Source organism: Poecilia reticulata, linkage group LG14 (genome assembly GCF_000633615.1).
Source record: "Poecilia reticulata strain Guanapo linkage group LG14, Guppy_female_1.0+MT, whole genome shotgun sequence".
Taxonomy (NCBI): domain Eukaryota; kingdom Metazoa; phylum Chordata; class Actinopteri; order Cyprinodontiformes; family Poeciliidae; genus Poecilia; species Poecilia reticulata.
The window spans coordinates 9544117-9560925 of NC_024344.1; the positions used below are offsets into that span (position 1 = coordinate 9544117).

At 39.2% G+C, this 16809-nt stretch overlaps 1 protein-coding gene across 7 annotated transcripts in view; it reads right to left on the reverse strand.

Moving 5' to 3' along the window:
- Positions 1-16809, reverse strand: part of LOC103475748 (glutamate receptor 3) — a 97421-nt gene that overhangs the window by 4560 nt on the left and 76052 nt on the right. For 4 of the 7 annotated variants that reach the window (XM_008427595.2, XM_008427593.2, XM_017308550.1 and 1 more), the window contains 3 exons: positions 16016-16214; positions 7281-7528; positions 6390-6504 (listed from right to left, as the gene is read on the reverse strand). In XM_008427595.2, coding sequence (XP_008425817.1) covers positions 6390-6504; positions 7281-7528; positions 16016-16214 — 562 coding nt within the window. Of the gene's footprint in view, positions 1-720; positions 840-6389; positions 6505-7280; positions 7529-16015; positions 16215-16809 lie in introns of those variants that run through there. The other 3 variants (XM_008427596.2, XM_008427594.2, XM_008427599.2) reach the window with 3 other exon arrangements.

Here is a 16809-nt window from a genome sequence, read left to right on the forward strand (position 1 = left end):
TGAAAACCTTCATGGGTAATGAACTGCACTCTAAAGAAACAAAAATTACAAAACCTGGGAGCCAAGGTGGTTTGTTTACAGGATCCTACCAAAAACTGTAACTAGGGAGGTCCCAGACAAATCTGTGCCCCATCTTTGATGCCACCCTGGGCAACCACCTAGATCCTCCATATTGAAAATACCACTAAACATTACTTGTCCTTCTTTTTATAAAACATGTTGCTAATTACTTGTATGAATTTCTGGTTTTAGTTCAGTTTTGGAACATTCTGCACAGCAGCCCAAGTTTTTATCGTTTGTTTCCTTTTTCCTTTTCTGTCAAAGGGTTTAACAACAACTCCACATACAAATGAATAAGACCAACAGCAAACTAAATTTCAATAGAAGTTTGGATGAGAAACAGCAGTATAATGGTTTCAGTTCTTGTCGTTAAACTTTTTTTTTTTTTTAAGAGTTTAATGGGGTGAATACAAACTGTGTGTAATCATGCTGCAGTTTTATGTGTCTGCACAGAGAGAGGTAATGGCGTGGAGCTAAAAGTAAAGCATCAATGCCCTGTTGTGTAAATAACCTAAGCTGCGGTGTGTGAAGGTAATCTAGTCTCCATGACTGTGTTTCATGCCAACATGTCTGAGGATGTATGCGCTACATGTCTGCATATGAACAGTGAAGGTAAAATGCATTTTTTTTTTCCATCAGTATAAGAAGACCTGCAGCGACTGACCTTACTTCCAGAGTCCTTGGTTCCACATTCACCCTTATCGTACCACCATTTGTTTTTCAGCTTGTCTAAGATGCCTTGTTCACTGAGTTTCAATACTGCAAGGTTTACAGGAGTTCTTCACGTGGGAAATAACATAAATAACATTGTAATATGTTATTTTATGTTATTCAACTTCTTTAAACTACTTTATACTGTACAAAGCGATAGAGTAGGGTCCTGGCCAACATGTCACAGATAGCAAGCAGCACTACATCGTATAGCAATAAAAGACTTTCACCATCCATGGCTAAACCTAGCATGCCAGACCCCACCTGTATCGCTTTGAGTAATCGGCACACACTGATCACAAGAACAGAAGAGATTAAAACTGTGCAGAATAAAGCAGCTGCTGCGTAGCTTTCAAAGAATGAAGGAGAAACAGAGGCAATGATTGCTGAGAGCACTTCTTTTTTTGGCTGTTTGGTAGCCTTTTGTTGGCGTTTGGCAAAGTGGATCTAACAGGAACCCTTTCCTGACTAACAGACGATTAACAGCAGTCCGATAATTACATAAACACCGACTGAGGTTAATGTCTCGCAGATTGACCTGTTTAAAAGGGCGAGCGGCCCCCAAAGGAGTTCTACAAATTTGGGTTTTTTTTTTTTTTGCTCTTCTGACCGAATTGTCTGCCGCTGCGCAACGTTCAGAGACGCCGACGACGCGAAGCTCTACGCTGAAGGCCGATGTCAGACGTCAACTTGTTCTGCGAGACATTATGCTCGAGTTTCAACTGCTCCATTTCCAAGCTTATTTCCTCTCAGAAAAGGTTCCGGTGTCTATAATCTCAAATCAAATATATTGTATTCACCACTGTGTTTCTGCAGTCGAACAGAGAGAGCCCGTTTTGTAAAGGAAATTGAAGGGGGGAAGGGAGGGTCGGCGTTTCGTCCTGGTTTCCAGTCAGAAGAAAGAAAAGTTAATCTATGACAATTTTGTTGGGGCATATTTTCACAGCAGCAGACAGAATTTAAAGTACAAAGTGAAATATTAATCTCAGCTCTTCACATGTTATTCAAAGTAAGAGGAGTTTTTAGGTTGTCTTTAATTTAATGAGTTATCTGAATCAAGAAATTTGTATGTAAGACTGTAAGTACTGCAGTTTGTAGCCGAAGACATTTTTGGATTATGAGTCATTAAAATGTACTTAAACAAGGATTCCTGCAAAGCTTTGAAAAATCTGCCAAATATGTAGTTTGAATATACATTTTCATATTTATTACAGCTCTATTCTTTTCAATTTCCCCATCCAGTTCTCTCCATACAAAACCATTTTCTACCCACGTACATCATCACTGGATATCAGTTTATGCCTTTAAATAGTTTTAAATTTAGATTAAATAGGGACATAAATAATGCCACAAGTATAATTTAATTGAACATTGTGTTCTCAAAATTTCATATTACACCACCCGGGCTTCCAATGATTATTAGCCAGTTGAGGTTTATTAAAAATGACAGACTGGAAACTCTGATCAAACCAAAACACGTCTGAGCCACTTCTTGCTGGGAGGCATCATCTGACGGACTCACATAACTACATTTCCTGTGAGTAGACCGCCAGCAGATTATAAAACACTGCTATAAATCATCAGGTATCAAAGTTGGCATTAAGCACGCCCCCCAAAAAAATAAATCGTAAGAACCGATTCAAGATCGGCACAGCGGACAGCTTCTTCAAGTTTGATACAAAATGACCCAATTTACAGTATGACAATATGAAATGGCAAAGGGAAGAAATGAGAAGAATTATCAGATTTTCCATGAGTTAAAATGTCTTTTGAAAATACACATCAGTTGGATCAATTTATTTTAGACTGAACCAGATCAGCAAAATGACCCAAAATAGCCATTTTTAACAGGGAAATTTGTATAAGTGTATTTAAGGGAAGCATTAAAAAAACATCTCAGCAGCTGTCAGTTATTGGTATACTCTACAACATTTTTACATTTACTTTTTTACAACATTCCTCTTTCTGATTTTCATACTCCGGTTAATGGATTCAGTTTAAGCTTTGACTGATGAAACTTTTTAAGACATCACTGTGCCGTCTGCTATGTCACTGTGTACCTTACACAAAATATATATTATTATAATTATTGGTATAATTAGAATTAATTAACCTAATTATGGCTATAAAAGTCTTTAAAAAAGTATCATTTTGCACCCCCCTGATCAATTTTAATGCATTCAAAACCCTGTATCATATTCTTTACTTTGGGAACATTTTATAATAAAAAACATGTCTATTAATTCTAAATATAAAAGTTTTACTTTACTGATGAGTCTGCAAACAGATTCCAGGTTCAACTAATAAAGAAAACCATTAGAAGAGAAAATATGACAAACACCTGTGCAAAATATCATGATGGGGGGGAACGCAATATTTTTATGTTACCGTTTTTATGTGAAGGCTGTATTTCCTTTGTCTTTTTTTTATTTTATTTTGAGGATGGCTGGATTACATCATATCAAATCTAAGAGCCAAAAAGAGCACATTTGTTGCTCTGTGTTTTGCACAGGAGTTTGATTTGATGCAAGAATGTCAAATCATGACTTTACCTTCCAGTCTGTCTGCAAAACAGGAACCCGGGACGGGGGAGAATGGAGTCCGAAAACACTTAAGATCACTCGCACAAACACAAAACAGCTCATGCAGACAAAACGACGACTCAAAATCACAAACCATGAGGACGAATGAGCACACAGGAGAGTACGGGACATGTTTCAAAAATCATTCGTTTTAAAGATGGACAGAAACAGGATTTTAAGCGTTCTGTCTGCATTCCGCTTTTTCCCTCGCATCGTTTTTGGGTTTGCTTTGGCGTCAGTGGTTGTTACATACAATATATTTTCCTTTCCTTCCTACACAACACGCATGCTTTTCTGAAAGCGAAATAAGGAAGCGGAAACGTGGCAGTCGCGTGTGGTACTGTTTGACTGATCGTCTCGTCTCCTTCCAACCATGCCTGAAAAGCGCTGAGCCGAGCAAGAGGAGGAAGGCGTCTTTGCGTTATTCTCTGGTTGCTTCCACGCCCTGCTCACTCAGAAATGGATATCGACAGAAAATGACAGCAAAGTCGCCCTGCTCTCCTCTTTGATGGTACTGCTGTCGTGATGCAAGCTGGAGAGCAGACATGAACTCAGAGGTACCACAGTATGGCGTCTGAAACAGGAGGGCGGGGGGCGTTTCATATCGCCAAAATGACTCTGATGTAGGAAAAGAGCTGAGGTGCTCTGCAGGGCCGAGCTCATGTACGGCATCATGCTACTAAATCTAAGAAATGCTCGCAGCATGACAAATGAAAAAAGAAAAAAAAGAAAAAGTTCACAAAAATAGAAGTTCATCTTTAACATTAAATGTCAGAAGAAAATGTGAAATTTAAATTATAGGAGTTATTTGCTCATTTCGACATTTATTGGTACATCTCAGTGAATTAGAGGATCATGAAAAAGTTAATTGATAATGTAAAAAAAAATAAAAAATTTGCTATTATGTAAGACATAATAGCTCTACAAAATATTTTACAACGGAAATGTCAGCCTACTAAAAAGTGTGTCCCACAGAAGAGGTGTCCAAAGTGTGGCTMGGGGGCCGTTTGTGGCCCTTGAGATTATTTCGTTTGACCCCTGATCACACGGAAAGAATGGTACAAATTTGGCGGAAAGAAACAGAAAACAATTAATGTCCAAACAAATTCAACCATGTTCAATGTTCAATAAGGCAACATTCTGAAGTCCTATTTATGTTTTGGATATTTAATGATGCACAGATTTCATTTTAAAAAATTACATTTTAGCAAGTAAAATAAAGAAAAAGCACAGACTTTTTCTTTTTTTATCTATTTTTTGGCCCACCAGTAGATTAAATTTGTCAGTTTTGTCCCCAATGGTAAAAAGTCTGGACATGCCCATCCTACAGTATAAGCACCAAATTCTTGATCTGAGATCCTTTAGCATGAATTGCTGCATCAGAGTGATGCTGCCAGTCAGTCTGTGGCTCTGCTGACGAGTTAATATTGGTCATCAGCTCATCTGCATTGTTGGGTTTGGTGTCTCTCATCTTCCTCTCAGCAATACATCTTAGTTTCTCTGTGGGGTTCAGGTCAGAAGACATGGTAGGTCAGTCATGCTCAGTGATATCATGGCCATCAAACAAGGTTTCAGTTGTGAGAAGCTGCTCTAAAACGTCCTGTGCTGAATTTGGACTTGATGAAAACCCAGTGGACGACCACCAGCAGATGGCGTGGTTTCTCCACATCATCACCGACTGTGGAAACTAGAATCAGGTCCTTATGTCTCCTTAGTTGGTTTAAGAGTCTGCTAACATCGTCTCTGGTTCAAAAGTGGCATTTTGTTGAAAATATTTTTGTGGCACTACTGGCATTTATTCAAAGTAATACAGACAATAAACAGGCACAGAGAGAAAGTGGCAAGATGGAACATCAAGAATAAAAACCACAATAAGAGTGAAGATCTGACACATCTTAAAACCATCTCCCAAACTCATGAATGGATTTTGTTTCACAACCTGCTAAAGGCTTGTTTGTTGCCACATTTTTTTCTTCCACACAATTTTCAATAGCCATGCTGGGACCCTGTGATTGTTTTCTAGTTCTTAAAAGGTTCATTTTTCATCAGTTCTATGTAATATTCAGATCAAAATGAACAGGAATAAATATCTGAAATATATACAGTAATTCTGTGCATAGCAAATTTAACAAGCATTATGATTTCACTTTTTGATTTAAGTTAGTGAATTAATAACGTTATCAATGATTCTCTGATTCATTAAGATGTACCAGTGTCACAAAAAAACTCAACTTAAAACGAGTCATGTGTCATTTTGGGCTTTTTGCCGGATGGGATAAGTTAGCAAAGGTTGTATAGTCTCAGTTTTCTGTTGCTTACCATATTTGGAGACAACATCTTACTGACAAGAGGATAATCAAATCAAATCCCTTCATACCCCTCTGGTAGTTCTCTTTACTACAGCGGGTTTTTACCAGGTGAAGGTGGCCATGGAACGACTTTTACTGGTCTTCAGACCAAGCAAAAGGTGGGAAAATGTTAGAGGAAATAAAAAAATAAAATAAAATAAAGACAAAAATAAAGTTTGTCCTGTTAGTTGTCACTCTGTCATTAGAATTCTCACGTTTGCCTGAGATGCTTAGTCCCCTCAAGACAACGCTGTTTCCCGTGCCTGCCCTAAACTCTGAGGCGGCAGATCGGAGAGTGGATTCCTACCGGCGTTCATCACATAGAGACATGTGATTGGCCTGTGGGTATAAAAAACGGAGGAAAACGTCGTTTCTGCCTTTCATAACCACAGGTCAAGCTGCTACTCAGTCACAAACACTGCATATAGTACTTTTACATCACAGAACTTCAGGTTTTCTCACATACTTTTTTTTCCCCTCCTCCATTAGCCAAGTAAAGGGTTCCCACGTGATCACAGCTGTAGATTAAAGTATGACTAAAACAACCTTTTTAGGCTGTTTTTTGTTTTTCTTTTTTAAATCAGTTACACTTCAGCGGGCGCTTGGCCCCTGATTCTGCAGTCAGTGACGACAGCCTTGCCGATTACTCTGTTCTAGGATACCCGATTTTGGTGACATCGAGGCTGACCTTAGAGTCACCTCCCCCGCTGCCGCACTCTCCCTTGTCGTACCACCATTTGTTTTTCAATTTGTCCAAGAGGCCTTGCTCATTCAGTTTTAACACTGCCAGGTTAACAGCATTTCTTGAAACGATAAAACATAGCTTGTAAGAAAATGAACAGGTCCGTGAGAAATCTAATATGAAATAATTAGTAGGAAATAGTGATCAATATCAATGGTTCAGAAGGGTAGCACGGGAGGGACAAATTGGTAAAAGAGTTCCACAGGAGTGGAGGGGTAAAAAGCACTTTTACAGCAAAACGAAATGTTAAATATTAGAGAGGTGGCATGGAGGGTTACATTGCTTGTAACTGAAGTGTGCGGGATGGGGACATTCTGTCATTGTTGAAGTAAGTATTAAAAAAAACATCCAGCATGCAGCTTAACATTCATCACAACTGACAGACCAGCATGTAAAACTAGCAAAAATGACTCAGGAATAAATCAGAGTTAAAGTAAGGGTGATGCAAAAAATAAATAAATAAATAAATAAATAAAAAAAATAGGAGCACCACAGACAACAAGGAGGAGGAGAGCTTGTAGGAGAAACTGAAAGAACAATCAAGAGGAGGTGGAGTTGCACACTGACATCCAAGTGGAGACACAGAAAGTGAGTCATATACCATAACGTTGCGGAACAAAACAATAAAAACGACACAGTCAAACCAGAAACATAGGACAAGACAATAAATGTGTTGATTCAATTCAGATAACCCATAATACTGTTCACCTAGAGATGCACTTGGAAACAAAATAGAAGAATTAAGGAGTGAAGGAAGAAGAGTATGACAAAAGGAAACATCAGGGTAGGTGGAATACTATAACAACAAAGAGGATATTGTTATATTATCCCACCCACCTTAATGCTGAGCTTTTAGGTGTGGCCACACCGTAGCCCTTAGAGTCGAGGTTGCCGCCCACTTTCATGGTGTCGCAGGGCTTCCGCTGCTCTATGTACTCGTTCATTGTGGATTCGAGCAGAAAGGCAAACTTGCCCTTCGACTTCCGGACCCGGGAGACCCCATCCGGTGTCGTCTTGACAAACACGGTGGGTTCGGCCGATTTCATGTACGACCACATTTTCTCATAAACGGCTATTTTGGAGCGCTGCATTCAAAGGAAGAAGGAGAGAAGAGAGGGGAGGTTTAGTTGACGTCAGGCATGAAAACTGTCACACAAATCTGCTGGAGACAAGAGCTGTCATTCAAAGTTATCACAAAAATATAGGAACTATTTATAGAAGGGATAACTTAACCTAAGTAGAGCATTTTTAAAAAAAAGTCTGTTTACATAATGGATTAAGTCATTTTTGCCGTGCTGCTAACGGTGCTAACGCTGTTAGCACGGTAGCACCAACCGTAGCTAATGGTTGGTAACACCGTTGCTTAGCAGCAAGAGGGTCTTGGGTTCAAGATTAGCACCGACCATCGCTGCTAATCTTTGGTGGCATCGTTGCTCAGCAACAAGAGGGTCCTGGGTTCAAATGACAGCTTTGGGCATTCACATTCATGTTCTCCTCATGCAAGTGTTTGTTCTCTGGGTTTGCACTCGATTTCTTTACACTGTCCGAAAACATGCATGTTGGATTAATTGGTCAGTCTAAAATGCCCTTAGCGGAGAAAGTGTGGTTGTTTGTCCGGTGTCTCTCTGTTGTCCTCTTTTGGATTGGCGATCAGTCACTGCAGCTCAGAACAGACTGTGCTTTGATTTTTGCGGCTAGTCGTGATCCTTGTAAAACTGCTTATAGAACCTCAATAACCAGCTTTAATATACGATAAATGCTGGTAAAAATCTGTTACTACTGCTGGAGTCTGGTTTACGGTTCCCAACACTATTGCATATCTTCACGAGAATATGGTACAGCTTGACTTCTGGAAATTTGCTGTGGAAGTTTATAGAGTTACAGCAGTGTGGTAAAATTCTATCTTTAACTGAGGAAGCATAGGGGTAATTTATATTTTATTTGAACTCTTTCACTAGAGCGTCCATAGCTGCTTCACATAGCTTAGAGTCTCATGAAGTAAACCTTGAACTAATAGCAATCATGTCTATCTGAGGAATGTTAGTATCAGTAGTTAAACAGAAATGAATTTGGACTGTGGAAGGTCGAAACGTGATAAATCCAGCAAATACTTTCACAAAACACATAAACTTTAATGCTTACCAATATATGAACATGAAATCAATCATGTTTTTTGTCTTATTTTGGTTCTGCAAGTGTTATTTATTTTTTTAATTTCAAAAGGCAGAAATTTGGGTTATGCAAAGAAATTGTAAAAAAATAAAAAATAAAAAATCCCACGGAGAAAGAAAATCTAACCTTCTATGAATCTGATGGGTTTGATCCATGCACAGCCCTTAATGTCACCTTTCCGAGGTTCTGACTCCCCACTTAGCACTCAGGCTCATGTACCATCAGTTTTCTATTTACTTCTCAGAGCGTAATTCTGAAAGTCCATGCTAGTAATTACAAGCAGCTCTGAACCAAAGTGAAAGTAAGTGCTGCTGCTCCTCATGACCCGGCTGAGGGCACCGGCATCACAGCAGGTTTTCTAAATCATTAACACCATGCCATGATATCATGGATCGGGTCAAAGCCAGACGAGCAACGCGCTTGAACATTTCTGCATACATCAGCCTGACGGTTATTGCTCTCTCTCTTTTACATCAGAGGATTCACCGTTTGAATGCAAAGCACACGGCAGAGATATAGTGGGCTTTTTGCCAGCAGCCTGAAGTCGGACAATCTGGCAGCTCAGCAGAAGTAAACTCCAGACCCTGTTTAGTATCAATATTAATGGGCAGATGAGCCCTCCCCCGTCTCAGTTTATGCTCCGCCAGCAGGTGACAGCTGGTGACACAATCATTCCATTTTCATGTATTTTTTTTAAAGCCAATTATTCATAACGTCCTTGTCTGAGGAGAATTTTTCATGTGCCTGCACAGTGCGTGAGAAGTTTTTATATTTTAACACAGCGCATTCATCTTGTTCTAAAGTGCAGCTTAAAATGCAGCGTGAACATGTACACTTATCCATAGTAGATATCCAACAAAACATCCTTATGAACATTTTTATAGTGTGTGATGGCAATAAACAATTTATATATATATACACACACACACACACACATACAGTCGGTTACATCAGAGTCGATATAAAAAGCATGGGATTGGATAAAGACGCTGCCATATGGTTCATGTTTTTCATCATGAAGCATGATGAAAAACGTCATGGCTCATGATCGTTTTTCATCATGAACTGGTTTTCATGATTGTTTTTCTGGCCATCTTGTATCTGACCCTGACAAATCTGACATTCTTTACCAAGTGATGACGAATGGTAAGATTTACTAAATTTATCTCAGTAACTCGTTTCAATTGGCAACATTAATTACATAGATTAACTGTACACAGATTGATGTTTTCAAGTGTTTTTTTTCCCATCGATTGTGACTGCACTATGCAAGCCGACGTTCAAGTAGTTTATTTGTCCAACATCATTGTGAATTTCAACCACTCAGAGCTGAGTTTCCTCCTAACTGATAAAAGACATGAGCATGTCTGGTGCAAGATCAGTCTGGGTCAACTTTACATCGTTTACCAATTATAAAGTAAGGTGTGGATTTTTGGTTTCAATAGAAAATGACGACAGAAAGTGCTGTGCAAAAGTTTATAGAACTTGTTGGGAACGTTATAATCTTAGTAATATTTAGGTATTTTCCAAGTACATGGTGCCATTTTATACCACGATGATGTTACCCTCAGTTGTTATAAAAATAATTGTCGCTTAAAAGCTCAGTTTAAAAGAAATCTGGTTTCTGATTCCTTGAAATTGTACCTCTTATCTCTTTAAGAACCTACTATCCTTTCTGACACTCTCCCTTCAACATGTCATTACTACATTGTTTCTCCCTGCCATTAATAAATGCATTTAAGAGCGGTGTAGTTAATAGGATGAACTCAGCAGTCTCAGCTCAGCTGCTGCCACTAGTCTGAAGGAGCTTTGGGAAAATAGGCGGGAGATTTAAGGATTTCTTAAAACATGCACGAATGAGTCAAAGCAAAGCTCCAGGTATGTGTTTTATGAGGGAATGATAAAACATTATCAAGCTTCTGCAAGTTGATTTTTCATAATACCGCCTCTTTAAACTCCTGACAATTACTCAACTCAGACCTATTTTGATAACAACAACATATTATTGAATCCATGCCAAATGTTAAGTCGAATCTAAACCCCCAACGTTTCTGTTGTTTCCAGCACTGTTTTCTAAGGGCAGTCTGTCTTTTAACACGTTTGACCCCTCCACTCTGAGACTGACAGCTTCACCTCTGTGGCCCAGTCAGCTGCCAGCTGGAGCTGCTACAGACGTGCACAGCACAACCCCGATGACACTCAGTACGCTGCTAAAAATGGCCAGCGAGAGGCTGATCGCCGGTCACTGGGGAGCACGAGTACACAGCTGTCTACAATAGAGGAGAAAATAAAGAGGCTGCTTTAAACTGGGCTAGCGTGACCTTCTGTTCTTGAATCTAGGCACCAAGAGGAAGGAGATGCAACACAGAGTTAACGTAAGCTTGAGTCCTCTCATATTTTAACATATGACGGCAATATGACGGCATGTTTTTTATTTTATTTTTTTCGCTAACCAGAGGGTCTCGTATATTTGCTAGCTCATTTGAAGCGTTTAATGGAGCAGGAACCACGTCCCGATTTCATCCAGGTTGCGGGCATGAGTCAGCCCGACGCCTCACCTCGTAGGTCAAAGCAAATGAAAACATCCGGGCGAGCTGACAAACCATGGCAGCTCAGTGTTGTGCACGGCAAAAATAAATAATTCATCAGACATGTAATGGATTGTGGGCTCGGGCAAGTAAGTGAATCATTCTTGACATATGCACGATTTCAGTTCAGTGGAGTGTGCATGTAAACACACCTCACATGACAATAATGGCTGATGACAGGGCCCGGCCACAGTGTGAAAACAGCAGTTCTCGTTCTGCGGTGCATAAAGATGGAACTGCTTGTCAGGAGCAGGATGGTCATCTGTGTGGAAAACCGCGAGACTCCTCGAGCTGTCAGACTCTGAACAACCGCTGAGAAATTTCCTCGCAGCCGCCGTTTTTCGCAGAGACAAAGCGACTGACAAATATTTCCAATTAATAACTGACTGAACCTCAACGTGGGATCTGACAAACTGCTGACGGCCTCTGGCAAAGGCAAAATTTACGTCTACATCTAGCCGACTGTTCAGGAAACGAACTGCAGCTCCTTAGATGGTTTGTCAGCAGATGACAGAGATGAGAGTGATTCACGGCGCCGTGTATGTTTGTCACGCTACCCAAACAAAACCAGAGACGACAGCCCAAACAAAGCCGCCACGCTTTTACTGAAGTTAAATATTTATCTGGTAGCAACCACTAGCGACATGCACGTTAATTATGAATTAGAACTCATTTACTGCGTGTACACGGTCGGAGAAAACAAATAACTACAGTAGGTAAATTATAGTTTATGTAACGCATGTTGTGTTGATTTTGTCATTGTTATGCAAGATCAGGTTCTGCCATTTATGATTCCAAACAGGCGTTGAAATAATCGCCTTTGCCGTTTTGAAAAACCGATGTCACGGTATGCAATTCCTGTCCGTGTTTCTATTCATTTGGAAAATTGAATAGAAAATTTCATTTGGAAAATTTCACTGTGGAGTTTTCAACAGTGTCACAGAGGATGAAAGGTCACACATTACATGTAGTTTAAAGAAGATACGACATGTAAAAAGTTGAAACCTCCACAGAGCCTAAAAATGACAACTTCAAAGCTTCATAAAACCCTGTGGTTTAAAAAAAAAAAAAATCCCCTTTAAAGACCGTGGCGAAAAGTTAAAGTCACAGTGAAATTACCATGTTAGTTACTTCCATTTATTAAGCACCCAGAGCCCTGTGATTCATCTGTATTAATGCAAGCATCTTCCTTGATAATTAGCATGAAACTTCATAGCTGCTATCAGTCATGAAACTTTTGATCTCTTAAATTCAAAAACTGTTTCTTAAAACGTCGATTTTCCCAGTCTGGCGGAAAAACCAACTGGCTCTTCTCGTTCCAGACAAAGTCACAACATGTCTGTCAATTATCCGCTCATGAGGACCTTTAATAACCCACGTCTGCCAAACAGASCCTTGATTAGAGCATTTCCTGATTTCAGCTGCTGCCTCTTGAGCTGATTTCAATGGGATGAGTCACTAAGAAGCCTCTAAAACATTTCATTTCCAACTGTGAGGAAAGTTCCAACAAAAACAAACAAACAAAAGCGATTTACAGACTAAAACACGTGTCAGTAATGTATAGCATGCAATTTTTTTATCCAATTTGTTTCAGGAAATACAAGACACACTACTTTTTTCTATTTCTACGACATTTTTGGTTTTTCATCTTCAATTTTCTTGTGATTATTCTTTTGTTTGAAAAATATTCAAATTAAAAAATAATCCTTGGCACAGATTCTACACTAATACACTTTGAGCTAAAACCTTCAGTTGTCGCTCTTACTGTTTGTTTGGAGTAGTTGTTGAGCTGAAAGGTGAACTTCTATCCCAGTCTTGAGGCAAACCTTCCTACATCATGATACTGCCACCACTTTGCTTCACTTTTGAGAGGGTGTTTGTGCCCCGATTAATGCTCTCCCCTCACAGGAAATGGACGGTTTGGTGTGTTTTTTAGTCTTTGTGATGCTCTTTGATTTAATTATCACATAAAAAAATAAAATAAAATAAAAAACGCTGTTAGAAATGTTTGGTTATTGACATAAAATGTACATAAAATGAATCTAAATACAGCTATTTTATGGTTTGTGGTTAGAACTTGGCATGTAAGGCATTAAAAATGCTTTCATCTTTTATTTTCAGAATGGAATATAATCATCCTAAATCCCCCTAATCAGATTTTAATTGGATATTGTTTTCCACTGAATCAATTTATTAGTACTTTTGAATCACTGCATAAGGGAGGTTCTAAGTTACACTTTCTTGTGCACAATTATTAAAAAAAATAATAATTAAAAAAATGCTTCAGGCCATTTCTTCAGAACTTGGCTAACTTTGGCACTTAAATTCATCCTGCTTGAATGCCTTCATTAAATGCGTTGAGTCACAGTGATCTTACAAGTAGTCACCTCCCTACCAACTCATTTCCTCCCTAAGAGGAGCCCATTTAACAAAAAATGATAATAATAATAATAAACGCACTCTCTCTTGGAGAGTTTTTGTCCATTTTATTATTCCAAAGCTGGCTGTGTATTAAAATAAAAAGTCGTCTCCACACAGCAGCAGACAATGAAACCCAACAGACAGAAACCTCCTGCAATCCTGCTGTTTGGATCTCAGGAGAGGAGATTGGAAGATGTGATTCTTTTTTTTTTTATAGCTCCCAGTGGACTGATGCAAGCGATGCAAAATGCCCTCCAGATTGCTCCCAGTGTCTGAAGGAGAGCTTGGTTTTTATATTTATCAAATGTCGCAGTCTCACTCGGAGCAATCGCACCACGAGAACGACAAGGGCTAAAAATAGAAACGGCTCTAAGCTGGACTCTGGATGTGACTGTCATTTCTATTTCCTAGGAACATGGCGTCATCTGTGAGAATGCACTTTTGCGAAAAGAAGCCTGCAGATTACAGTCTTATTTTTGAGTTGTTCAAACTTTGTTTTCATCAGAAGGAGCGACTCTGATGGGACTGAGACATCTCAGTTTAAACCCTTCTCTGTGTAGTTTTTTTTTTTTTCCCAAAATGACACAACTTTCTAAAGTATGAACTGCAGTTACACTGCAAATCTTACCGAGTAATTTTTGTTTAATTTCTACTGCAAACATCTTAGTTCACAAAACTTTCAAAATCCCTTTCAGCAAAATATAGGGGCTTGTTTTAAGTCAATAAAGTCTCACTGGCATATTTTTCCCACTTAAAACAAGACACATTTCCCAAACTATAAGTGGAAAAAAACTACATCTTTAAAAGTCAACATTATGGAATTATTGATTTAAAATAAGCTCTTTTCTTACTGAAAACTTAGTTTCAAGTTAGTTTTTGTCTTTTTTTTTCTTAAGGCATTTCCACTAGGAACTAGATAAAAACAATTCTTAGTAAGATTTTGTATTTTTGCATATTCTATTTCCATCTGTGCTCTGTCTTGAAAAAATATTCAAGACCCTAATTTAATTACTTTCGTGCAATTTAATCTCAGTTTAAATGAATCTGCTCTGTGACGTCATTAGAGGACATCAGTGATGAGAAGATGGATGGTGAAACATACGAAGCAATCCAAAAAGAAACTCCGTTAGAGGCTGCAAATGACTTGACCTCAACATACAGTCAGAGCTGCAAAGGAAGAGTTTGAATCAAAGCACATCCAAATTCAAAAAGACTTTCAGGATCCCAAAGGAAAAGTTGAAACAAATATTAATTCAAATTCTTCAAAGAGTTATTCTAAACGGTGATGGCTGTTGGCAGGAGAGATCTCCAGTAGCGGCCTGTGTTACAGTGAATTTGAAGAAGCCTCTGACTGAAGACACTCTGTTTTCCCAAGACATTCTCATGAAGAGGATGGCCAGAGTTGTCCAGAAATTTCTTGATTTTATTAGGAAACCTTTAGTGAATCATCATCTCCAAGTCCAGACGTAAGTCAAACAAAGAATCTGTGGCAAGAGTCGAAAACTGACATCCACAGAGATTCTCTCTACAAACTGAATGAGCATGAGCTATTTTGTCAAGAAAATAACCATACATTTCAGTATCTAAATGAGCAAAGCATGTCCTGAAAGACTGCAACTCCTCAAAAAGGTAGCTGACAAGTGACAAAATATGAAAAAGTTGTATGACTACCTTTACAAGTTGCTGTACGTCTGAGGTGGGTTTAATAACTATATTTGCATTTCAGCAGCACTCCAGAGAAATGTAAAATAGAAATGAGTGTGCATATTAGTGGGAAAGCTAATCAAACTTTGGTTTATGACTCCACAGACAGGCTCATGAGGGAGCATAATTGTCCCAGATTCATGGCAGAAATAATCCTATTGTACGGGGAAAAAAAAAAAATTTATTTGAAGAAACCAAAGTTAATCTTGTGAATAAAATGCATTGTGGACACGCCGTTCGCAGGTCTTCTCTCCTAAACTTTGTATCATCATTTAGTTGCATGTTAACGACAGCAGGACCGAGGTTCAGCTCCGTGAAAATCATCTGAGCCTTTCATACCAAAGCAAGTCGCTGAATAAGACAAATGCTTGTAATTTTTACTTCAACTGTTTTCTCCTTTAGTAAAGTGTAATTTTACTTCATAAAACCCCATTTATGATGAAGTGAACTAATCAGGTGAAACTGTAGTAAAACTTTCTTTGGCTTCTGGACTTTCAAAGTGCTGTATGAAGTAAAAGAAAAAATGCAGTTCTAGGCATTTTTATTGATTATACTTCAATCCGTTACGTGGCAGGTAATAAATCAAAACCTAAAGGAACGCTCAAGAGACTCTGAGCTTCTGGCACGCACCGGGTTGGACCGGGCCCATCTATACGCAGCGTGGGGATTACCAGCTGAGACACTCACCCTAAAGAACTCCTTAGTTGAGCCAGAGTCTAGTGTGCCGTAGGCGATCTCCGTCTGCTTGGCCAGATCCTCTGCACTCTCGATGGGAGAGACCATCCTCTCCACGGTGAGAAAGGCAGCCAGGTTGGCCGTGTAGGAAGAGATGATGATGAGGGTGAAGAACCACCACACTCCCCCGACAATACGGCCCGACAGAGACCTGGGATGAGGAGGAGGAGGAAGAGAAGCAGACGTGAGAGCAGAGTGCTCAGATCTACATGAGGAGGAGGAAGGGATCACTTCCCATTGTGTCCGATAGATCAGAACTGACTCAATCCGTAAACAACTGAACAATAAAACCACATTTTCTCTCTGGTGGCCTATGCAGATATTAATAACACGCTAACAGTCAGCTGAATACCGCTGCCTGGACAGATGATTCTTTTGTTGAGAGCAATATCAAGTCTCATTAACTCAATGTGACTGTGTCTCAACGTAGTTTTCAAAGGTGTGAAACGCCCCGAGACGGCGCAGATGACCGGACTTCAGCCGAGGGAAGTTCTTTCACTAGATGTGACATTTGAAAACAGAATAAAACGAGTAAGACCTCAACCTGGTGAAACACTACCTTTATGTATGAAACCTACTGAGGCCCAGTCTACACATCGCCGGCTTGGTTTGTTATTTATGAACGACTAAAGAACAAAACTGGTCAAATATTAAATACAAATATTAAGACCTTGCTTTACGCTGACTGCATTCACAACGTAGCACAATGATGACTCTACTGCTTAAATACATTTTTAATGATTGCC